Source organism: Orycteropus afer, unplaced genomic scaffold (assembly GCF_000298275.1).
Source record: "Orycteropus afer afer isolate SDZICR_OR568_19922 unplaced genomic scaffold, OryAfe1.0 scaffold00133, whole genome shotgun sequence".
Lineage (NCBI taxonomy): Eukaryota > Metazoa > Chordata > Mammalia > Tubulidentata > Orycteropodidae > Orycteropus > Orycteropus afer.
The window spans coordinates 2,341,928-2,353,809 of NW_006921720.1; the positions used below are offsets into that span (position 1 = coordinate 2,341,928).

The following is an 11,882-nucleotide window of genomic DNA, read 5'->3' on the forward strand; positions in this document are numbered from 1 at the left end:
CTTGGTTTCAAAGGGTGGGACCATGATCTCTTGAATCTCAAAGGATGGGGCCACAGTCTCCCAGGATTCAAAGAGTCATATTTTCACCAACTTGGTACCAGAGTGTGGGAGGCCACTAAGGGGTGCCAAGGGGATGAGGTCACTGCCCAAACCTGAGGAAGCAGGGCTGCCATACTGCCATGCCCAAAAGGTAGAAGAACGGGGCCTGCCAGAGCCAATAAGGTGGGGTCACCACTCAGATAGACTAAGAGAATAAACTGCCCAAAGCCAAAGAGCAGAGTTCCCATCCCAGTGGGCCTGGAAGACAAAGCTGGGCCAAGGGTCTTCAACCCAGAATCCAAAGGGTGTGGCCGACACCCAGAGTCTGGAGGCTGGGGCTATTTCCTAGTTGGTCTCAGAGAACACAGGATTATTTTCAAGGCTTGAGAGCAATATGATTTATTCTGTTGGGTTTAACGCTTCGTGTCCATTATCCCTTCTTTCCGTCCCATTTCTCATTTGTAATGAAAACGTCTACCCTGTGCCTATTCCACCGTTGTACTTTGGGAACAGATAGCTTGTAGTCTAGATTTCACAGGTTCACAGATGAAGGGGAATTTTGCCCCAGGATGGAGTACACCTAATGTCTCACCTAAATTTGATTTAAATGATTCAGAAGATGAGATTTTGAACTTGGAGTTGATTTAAGACTTTTGGGATGATATGAGGGGGTGAATGTGTTTTGCATGAATTTTGGGAAGCCAAAGGGTGCAGTTTATGAATTGTGTTCCCCAAAATTATGTATTGTAAATCCTGAACTCTATGCCTGTGGTTATAACCCCATATGGGAATGGTTGTCTTTGTTATGTTAATGAGACAGGATTAGTATAGGTGTATCTTGAATCAGTCTCTTTTGAGATGTAAACAACAAACAAGAAAGCAAGAGCAGAGATGGGGGAAGACTGATGCCAAGCCACATCAAGATCTCCGAGGAATCAGACACAGAAGCTAAAGAGACAAGGAACTTTCTCCAGAGTGAAAGAGCGGCAAAGCCTTCCTCTAGAGTCAGTGCCCTGAATTTGGACTTCTAGCCTTCTACACTGTGAGGAAATAAGTTCTTGTTTGCTAAAGTCTTCTACTTGGGGTATTTCTGTTATAGCAGCATGTAGATAACTAAGACAGCAACGAATAAACTTTTGCCTTTACTGTTTAATATTGTTGTTGTTGTTGTTGTGTGCCGTCGAGTCGGCCCCGACTCATAGCGACCCCTCCTTGGGTTTCCGAGGCAGTATCACTACAGAAGTAGGATTGCCCAACCTTCCTTCTGAGGAGTGGCTGGTGGGTTTGAACCGCCAGCCTCCTGGTTAGCAGTCAAGTGCTTTAGCCACTATGCTACTAGAGCTCCTACTGTTTAATATAGTACTGTGGTAATAGCTGTTATGGTGGGGAACACTTCAATATAAGAAAAAGCTAGTCTTTAATATGTGTGTATGTACATAGAAGCACATCTCTGGAGAGAACCTCTAAAACTTCCCAAAAGTATACTAATTAATGAAATGATACAGATCTCTTTTGATTCCATAGAAGACATAACTGCTATTTTAAAGTTTGAAGATGTGATTTCTTTTCTTCATATATTTGAATTTTATCTAAAGAACCTAAGAAATGACATCTAACTGCTTTGTAAGTCATGCTTAGCTACTGTTATCTTAAAAATTAAGTATAAGTATTAGATACAAATAAAGCAGGTCAATAGGATTGTTAGTTTATTTTTAGCGGTCTAAACCTGTTTATTTGAGAGCCAAAGTAAATCCCTATAAGCAGCTAAATTCCTAAGACTCCACTGAGAATATGCACATCCTCCCAAGAGTATCTCATTCTACCTAGTGTGCTTGTTTACAAACCAGATTTGTCAAGAGATGACCCATGAATTCCAGTAATGGGAACTGATAGTCATCTGCTATAAATCTTTTTATCCAAGTCAGGAACCAGATGAATGAAAAGAACTAAAAATTTTCCCAGCTAATTGTTGTTTCATATAAAATGTTTCATTATAAAATAGCAAGTTTTCAAATTTGACCTAAAAGTAATCAGTCAATATGGTTAAGAAAGTAAACAAACTTGAATATTTATTTTCAATTTTTAGACAAGCAGTCTCTTAAAAGCAAGAATAGAATTAAATTTTGTCCCAGAGACAGTGTAGGGAGGTGGTTAGGTGCAGAGCTGAAGTGTATGGGTTTGAATCTCAGTTGTACCATGTACCAACTGGGTAATCATCTGTAGAATGGATATAATAATGGTAGGCATCTGACTGCTAACTAGGAGGTTGGTGGTTCAAACCCACTGGCTACTCTGAGGAAGGAAGACTGGACAATCTATTTCCGTAAAGATTTCCTGCCTTGGAAACCCAATAGGGGTCGCTATGAGTCAGAATACACTCGATGGCAGGGGTGGGTTCATTGTGAGAACAATGCCTGACCCATAGAAATTATTTAAGAAAAAATTTCATATTATGTCCTGAGGTTTGGAAGAGAGTAAAGGACATAACGGATATTAAATATCGAGGTGGAAAATGTGGGCTCTAGAGTTAGAACAAGCTCAATTCACATCCAGCTAATGCACTAGTTAGGTGAGCTTGAGTTTCTCTTCTTATTTTTCAGATTGAGATATGATAATCATATGATAATTGTTATGAGACAAGGACTAGATAAAAGCTACCTGCACATAGTAGATATTCAGTATTGGGCTTTTTTACTTGTTCTCACACTAGATCTAGTTTTTCAAGACCAAAAAATTTTTCTTTATTCGTTTTTATGGTTTTCATGTTTTAAATAAACAAAATTTATTCTATGCTCTATTTTTAGGGTGAAAATGGTTTACATGGTGCTCCAGGCTTACCTGGTCAAAAGGTAAAGAGTTTTTAAATATTTTGTATAAGTTCAAGAATTTTAACATCTTGAAGACTGAATTTGTACTTAATAATATAGTAAGGATTCAGAAAATATACTTGATTAAACTGAATTCCCTCAGAGGCTCTTTTAGAAAGCCCCCAACTGGTGTTTCCAACGAGCAACATAGATGCAGTACCCTTTCAAAAGTGAGCACACTAGAAGCAAGCTTAATCAGAGAGCTTTAGCAACATGCTTCTCCAGAGAGGTGAACAGCAGTGCTTTCAGGGGGCAGTAGGAATTTGCATACCCATTCTGGGAATATTTTGACTGCAAATTGGAAGAATTTTCACTGCCTGAACTAGATTTCATTATTTCTTGATTATAATTCTTTTCATATATCCTATAGTTGAACATAATGATTATAATGATAACAAATATCAAAATATTTCAAAAATGCTACTGACAACCAGTCTCTTCAAATATTTCATTCAGAATGACATATTCATAAAAATGTTTTATATTGAGACTGCTTCTTTCTGTGGCTCAAAACTTTCCCTTTACCAAGGTAAACTTCATTCATACCCCTTTACTGTCCAATGGCTGTTTTCTCCCCTTGGAAAGGAGCATGATTGTATGTGGTCAGCATCACTGGAAACACAGAGACTGATCTCTTCCAGTTACCTAGAGAAATGAGGAACCACTTCAGGTGGGGCCAGCTGTCATGAGACCACCCACATAATCCCACCACAGGGGAGAGCATTATTGATGCAATCCTAGATACCCACCAAAGCCAGGCATATCATTGCTATGCTCTGGAGTTTTGCAGGTCTTGGCAACAAGATGGCATAAGTTACCATTGCATCTAGGTTTTTCTCTGTAGCTGAAAATTGCTATCAAAAGAGATATGCACTTATTTATAGTTACAGCTTTTGAAAAATCTTCTTTTACTTGGCTTGATAAAGATTGAACTGGCAGCGATAAAACGGCAAGCTTCCGAATTTCTTCACAGCAGCTCTAGACAAAACCCATTGACACAGCATGTGCTGCATCTGCGAGTCAAGTTGCAAGCCAAGGGATGTGCAGATTTATCTGCTGGGAAATAGTCTTGAACTTTCCAGCAGCTGTTTGCGGTGGCTGCATCATGCTGATATTATGGCTGATGTACTGGGGCATTTAACGGCTTCAATGTCAGTTTAAATTAACAGATCAAGTTATAGTCTGTATTTTAGGGGAAAAAAAATGTAGACCATGAATTCAGTGTCAAATATACCTAAATCCTAATTTTTTTAGTACCTTTTATTAGAGTAAATTAAGCAGAAATAATTGTTTAATCATACCATATACATATACACATACACATACATACATACATGCACACAAACACACACACACACACACACATATAATAAAATCACCCATGTGGAGCTAAGCATGACCTGTCATTCATTTGCTGGCTATGTTGTTTTGGGTACTTGGCATGTAGGAGTACTCAATGAATATCTGTTGAATGTTGAAATGGAACATCCTTAGTATAAGAATCTGCATAATTAAGTTGGAAAATAAACTTCTGTGGATCAGAGAGTGTTTAGTTGTAGAAAAGGGGACTTTACGCCTTTCAGTATAACTGTGAAAGAGCTCTGGTAGCTCAGTGGTTAAGAATTCAGCTGCTAACTGAAAGGTTTGTGGTTTGAACCCACTTAGTGGCTCCATAGGAGAAAGACCTGGCAATCTGCTCCTGTAAAGATTACAGCCTAGACAACCCTATGGGGCAGTTCTACTCTGTCATACAGAGTCACTATGAGTTGAAATGAATTTGATGACACCTATCAATAACAACAGTATAAATATGATGTAGAGTGATAAGTCCTCCAGCTATTAAACCACCTTCAGTGACTGAGAGTCAGGAGAGTCAGGTGATGAAGAGTATGAAGCTTCTGTCAGAGCTGGAGCAGACCTCTGATGTTCAAATTTATACTCATTCATCATGAAATTCTAACTAGAGCAGTATTCTGAAGAAGTCAACTTGAGAAGGGGTGTTTCTACTGGATCTAATGAAATAATAATAGTAGTAGTAGTAATATTAACAATGGCAATCTTATTCAGCACCTCCACTTATTCAGCTCTCAAAACAAACCTGTAAGGAAGGCATTATTATCATACTTATTTTATGATGTGGGGAAGTACAGGCTTAGGGAGATTACATTGCTTTGGAAGTTATAAAGCCATAGTTTGCACTCTAGGAATTGTCATCACTATAATAATCGCACATGTTATAAGTAATGCTTCTATTACTAAACACATCATATACTTCCACAGGGAGAGCAAGGTTTTGAAGGTACCAAAGGAGAAATTGGTGAAAAGGTAAGTGTCTTTTCTACATATGTATCTGTAAAAATAAATTTTGTTCTGGGAAATACCTTTACATGGAATATCTAACTTGTTTTGTGCTTTCTATACAAGCAACTTAATTATTTTAAATTAATAATTTAAAATATTTGCTTCAATTATTTGCTTCAAGGTTGATTTAATTATATATGGATGATTACTAGAAATCTTTGTAAACATGTTTAGATGGTAATTAGACCCAGACATTTCTAGTTAAATGCATTCCATTGATATATAAATTATATAAATCTAGCGTTTAATTAAGTGTTATATTATTGTGTTATAACATCATTGATATATGGAATAGCTAAATCTTTAAATAAGTTCTTTGTTTATATGTACACCTGGTTTATCAGTGGAATTTTTCCTGGGAAAAGGAAGAATTTTAACAGGTCTAATAGTCGGGTTTGACTCGACGGCACATAACAACAACAACAATAGAAAAGAGATGGAACACTCAGAATAGAGTAACTTGGAAAAGTTTAATGAAGGTATAATTTAAAAAGGTATGGACTAAGTATAGGAAAACCACAAAGATCCCAAATCAGGGAACAGGGGATTCCTTAAACCCTGTAGAATAGGACTGAAAGAACAAAGAAGGTTGTAGGTAGAAGCTAAGGGAAACAGGCAACCCGAGACAAACACATAAAGAGGGAGCCAAGGCAATAAATACTTTCTACTCTCCTCCCAACCTCAACTCTCCTGTCAGTGACTCCCACAGGCCAAATCAAATTTAGAGCCAGAAGAGTGGATGCAGCTCACAGGAGTCAGCCTCCCAACCCCCAGAACAGGGTAGAAAAGGGTGAAGAATGGGTCTGGAGGGAACAAGGGCAGAATCCCTGGACTCTAAGTGCAACATTTCATGTCACCTTCTCAGGATATGAAATTCTAGGTGCTTAATTTTACATTTAAACAGATTGTTTTCTTTTAACAGATAATAATCATTTGGTAGATAGTTATTGATAAATATTCAAGCAATCATGGTTTTACAAATTTACTGCTTCTACTTTGGAGAATGAAAATAAACTGGTCATCCAAAATCTTTCAGACAATCATTTGCATGCATTGCATTTCAAAAATCTGGTTTTGCTTTTGAATAAAAGAAAAACAATACCATTCCTTTGTCTCCTCTCTCCTATATACATTATGTATTTTGTAATTGGACAGCCAGAAAGAGGATTCAAAAGAGGAATAAATCATCTCAAATTAGACAGCATTGTCTGTATTTAGCTTTCTTGGTGCTGATTAGTTATTTGCTTTCTCAAGAAGCATTTATAGAGAGAATAAATGTCTATTCCAATTATAAGACAAGTTCCACATGTAAACTACTCGATAATTACTTTTTCTCACAGAACTGTGATTGAAAATGAAAAGTATAGCCATATAATTGAGAATTTCATTAAAAGACTATTTTCAGAAGTGGGCCTCTTTTCTTAGGAATCCCCAGAACATTTTGCTTTAGAATAACAGCCATTGCAGGGGCATGCCTTTGGTTGGTATTGCTAGTAATAGATTATTACAGACTGTGAAGTACAGAAAAACATTCAAAAGTTTTGCTTCATATAGTTCCTTTCTAATTCCTCATGTCTATTAACTGTTGCATTGAAATAGTTAATTTCACCATAAAGTGAAAACATTTACAGAGAAGGATTGAAACATATCAGAATAAATGAGGCATCAAACAGAAAAGACAAGACTGAATGAGAATCACAATTCAGATGGTTTATAGTTAAATAAAAGATTCATGTAATAATCTTTACATATATATATATATATATAAAGTTCTGCTTTCACTATTATCCATAAGATAAATAATTGATGTTGTATGGTTGATATTTGTTTCTAGAGTTAAGCATGAGATGAAGCTCTCACTTTTGTGTGACATCAACAAGAGAATCTAGGATTGCTTATGAAATAATTTATTTTGTACACAAAAATAATCTAATTTGAATTCTAATCCTTTGTGAAAACTGAGTATATAATTATAAAGAGCTATCTTCTTTAATTACTTTATTGTGGCCTTTAATGTATTTAAATTATGACTATTTTGAGTGACACAATTACTAGTGACAAAATAAAATAATTCAGGAATCTGTTTTTGGTCAGAGCTGTCCTATCTAACAAGGTCACATGGTTACTACTCAAAAAAAGAGAAATTATATTGACCATTAAAGAGAAAATACTATATTTCTATAATCCGGTAGAAACCAAGTAGGGAAATCTGCTTCTCATTATGACTAGAAAACTAGCCATCAGGCACGCTTCAAGTGGTTCCTTAAAAAGTTGAACAGGCTGTTATTAGTCCAAAGGAGGGCCCCTGCAGCTTGAACAAGTATTTGTTCTTTATGTCAAGTTGGCTCTGATTCATGGCAACCTTATGTACAACAGAAATAAACGTTACCCCTTCCTGTGCCATCCCTACACTCATTCTATATTTGAGCCCATTGTCACAGTCACTGAACAAGTATAGAGGACTTCATTTGAAGTTTGAGGTCCTCAAATTTTGAATCTGTAGCAAATTGTTACAGGGCAGAGTCTTACAAATTACCTAAGTAAACACAATTCAACTAAACCAGTTTTCAAATGAAAGTTATTTTAAAGGATGGGTAGGTTTCTCAAAAATCAATTGTTTATGCTGACAGGACTCTTCCAGAAGACTATTATTTTCAGGTTTGCCATGCTCTAGTTTGTCTTTTAGCTATCTAGATATAATGTCCCATCCCACTTCCCCATTTCTGGCTAGCAAATTAAAGTCTGCATTACTGAAGGATCATTCAACAGCAGTCTAGGTCATGAGGCAGGAGGGATCTGGGTCACATTCCAGCTTCTCTATTTCTGTAGGAGTGGCCTTAAACTTCCTGTCTTCTTGGGATTGTCCTTGGGTTTCTTCAGCATTAATGTAAGTGTGGAAAAAAACAACAACAGGGAGGCCACTCAATGTGATAGTTATCACCAGCCTTTCCAGTGAGGATTTAGAATAACTCATATTAAATGATCAACAAACAGTAAATTAATAAACTCTTAACATTGCACCCATTAGAAAAAAGGTCATTTAGCCTTTTCCATTTCATTGACATGACCAGCATTCCTAAACCATCACTCAGGTTTTTATTTTATGTCTTTATGAAAAGAGGATAATATTTGGCTACATTTGTGGAAAGAAGAATCAAAAAGAAAAGCAAATGCAAACAGCTATGTTATCATAGAATTCACTATTTTAACTAATTGCTTCAAATCATGTAATTTACTTTGCTTTCAAAATCATCATTCTTTTATGTTATCATTCCAGACCTGACCAACTTGAAATATAAAAACTAATTCCCTTGAAGTTAAGCTTGTCTTACTGAACCTAATTATTTAATATCATTTGATCATGAGAGAGAAATCCAGCGGCCACTGCTACTTACACCAAATATTTCCTGACTTTTTACCTAAAATGTAGTAGATTTTTGTTTCATTGAAAAGTGACATTTAAATTAACATGGCCACATGTAGTAGCAACTCCTTATGATGAAAATGATGTGGTCTTTTGATATCTCTTAGATTCAGTAAAAAAGAAAAAAAGACCAATCAAATGAGCTTTTCCTCATGAAACATAACTCAAGGAGGTGTGGACAGCATCCAACATTCGACACAGTCTGTAGTCCTGAGTGTTTAATATTTAGCAGGTCCTGACTTACTTTTTTTTTTTTTTTTTACTCTTATAGGGCATTACCTACTCTGACCATATTACTGATCTTCTTTTTCACTCTGAGTTAAACTAATGATGACTACACAACCACAACCACAAAACTAACAAATGCATATGGCTCCTGCATTAATTCATCTCCTAAAACTGTCATTGGGAAGTTAGTTATAGTAAATTTCCAGTGAGTTATAATTTTTAATGTCTTGTTACCAGATTATTAACTAGGTCCTGAAATGCCATATTATATATTTATTTTAATAAGAAAATTATATTTAAGTATTTATTACTCTGGGAGCTCTGGTAGCATAGTGGCTAAAGCACTTGACTGCTAACCAGAAGGCTGGCGGATCAAACCCCCCAGCCACTCCTCGGAAGGAAGGTTGGGCAATCCTACTTCCGTAGTGATACTGCCTCAGAAACCCAAGGAGGGGTCGCTATGAGTCAGGGCCAATTCGATGGCACATAACAACAACAACAATTTATTACTCTGCTTTTATAGCTATAGCAAATAATTTTACTTGACAGAAACTACTAGACAATCCTTTGTTACATAGGTTGTAATATTATTTCCAGCATAAGGTTTGCTTTTTTTTTTTTTTTTAATATTTTGTGTATTGATATACAGAAATTCTAAAATTCTTGATTGACAAATTGTTTCTTTGATAATTTCTTTTATTACATCTTTGTTATAAGTTCCTATGCTTTCAAGAAATTAGTTTAATTTTCACTCACACTTTCTTCTAATTTTGTTTGTACAAATCTTAACTTGTTTTTTTCCCATCTAAAATTTATTTTGGTGAATAATATAAGAGGAAGATTAAACTTGACTTTCTCCCAATAATCATATGTTGATAATAATTACCTTATACATTTATTCAAGATGCTATATTTATCATACACTACTTCTTATATACTAAGATTATTTTAAGATTGTGTATTTTATATGTTAATTATAACATATTATTTTTATTATAACTATATTTCGATCACATTATTTTAGCTTTATAATATATTTTAACACCTAATTCTGGAAATTCCACTTTATTACTCTTCTTTTAAAATGTTTTTTTTGTATATATTCATCATTTATGGTGCTACTTACTAGATGTTTAACTTTTGGATAATTATTTAATCTGTCTAACTTCATTTCCTCATTTTTGCTACATGTTTTATTTATTTATTTATTTTGGTTTATGTAAAAATTAAATGATGTTATCAGGCAAAGGATTTAGATCAGTGCCTGGCACGGAGTAACATTCTGAGTAAGTGCTCACTTTTTTTGTTTGTTTTACTCATGTACTTAGTATCACTTCACCAAGTTTACACACACACACACACACCACACACACACACACACACACCTTCAATATTTTGACTGGTTTTATGTTAAGCATATAACCAGAGTTGTATATTGGTAATATCAAACAACACTGATTTGGTGTATAGCAGAGTGCGGCTGGGGTGAGAACAAAGAACTAGAAAGCAAGCCATCAAGAACCAAAACAGTTCTGCCTTCTCTCTTTCCCTCTCTGGCGCGTGATCTCTCTGGAACATGGTCTCCCCCCTCTGTGAAGGTGCTCTGTTCTGATTGCTCATTGGTAACGTTAGCGTTTAATGGCCATTCCAAACTGGTAGCCTCAGATCCTCAGCTTGTGTAACTTCTTAAGTCCTAGGCTAGTAACAAACTATGACCACTAGGTCAATTCATCTTTGGCCCAATCAGCTGTGTCTAGAAAACATTTCAAATAATTCAGCAGGCTTAGAAAGAGTGCATGAGATTTTTTAAAAGGGGGGAGAGCGGCATCCAGTGAAAAGACAATAATGGGCAGCTGTAAGATTGTAAGTATTGCTAATATATGGGGAGACTTGGGTTTTTGGTGGTGCAATAGTTAAGCATTTGGCTGCTAATGGAAAAGTTTAGCAGTCTGAATCCACCAGTGGCTATGCAGGAGAAAGATGTAGCAGTCTGCTTCTGTGAAGCAGAAACCTTTAGCCCTGGAAACCCCATAGGACAGTAATACTTGGCCTCATAGATCTCTATGCGTTAGAATCAGCTTGAAAGGAGTGGGTTTGTGCTTTGGTTTTTTATTTTTTATTTAGTCAGTTAATTCTCTTATTGATTTTAATTAATTTTAATATAACTCTATTAGTTTTCCAGCTGACAGAAATGATATATGTATGATTGTGTCCTATCAAAGATACATAATAACTCTGGATTCTCTATTCTACTGTTTTCATTCTATTCATGTATTATAGTAGTTTGGTGAAAGGATGGGGTATGGAAAGGGTAAATGCAGAGTGACCACTTAGAAGGCTACTGCAGTACTCAGGCACAAGATGCCTGTGGTTTGTGATTTTGATGGAGGGACATGGATAGATGTGAGATACAGTTTAGAAATAATACCAATAGATTTTGGTGATGTAGATTTTAGGGAGAAAAAGGTGTTAAAGATTATTCTCAGGATTCTGGCCACTGTCTACTGGAGGAACAATTTTGGATGGGTGTTTATACCACAAGTTTAAGATGCGTATAAGATATCCAAGTTTGCACTAGTGTTATAAATGGGGTAGCCAATATACAGGAATGAGAGTGGGTGAGATTACATAAGGAATGAAAGTAGCAATGGATAAAGTATTAGAACTATGATTTGAGGAACTCAAACTTCGAGAAATTGAGTAGAAGAAGATAATGAAAGAAAGAAAATATATTAAGAGATGTAAAAGGAATATCAGGAGAGTGTGTTACTGCAAAAGAGGCAAGGAGGCCACATGTTCTGACCTTATGGGTAGAAAAGCCACACAAAGTAATTTACTATACCGCAGGCCACCCCCTGGCTTTTCTAGCCATTATCCCTTTTAAACTTCAAAAATTCACATCCCCTTTACCATCAGTTTAAGAATAACCACACCCATGAAAGCGTGTAAGCCAGCCACTTCAT

General features: G+C 35.9%; 1 protein-coding gene across 1 annotated transcript in view; it reads left to right on the plus strand.

The window, feature by feature from the left end:
- COL19A1 (collagen type XIX alpha 1 chain) overlaps positions 1-11,882 on the plus strand; it is a 537,038-nt gene that overhangs the window by 150,724 nt on the left and 374,432 nt on the right. The window contains exons 9-10 of the mRNA XM_007945183.2: positions 2,844-2,888; positions 5,187-5,231. Coding sequence (XP_007943374.1) covers positions 2,844-2,888; positions 5,187-5,231 — 90 coding nt within the window. The remainder of the gene's footprint in view (positions 1-2,843; positions 2,889-5,186; positions 5,232-11,882) is intronic.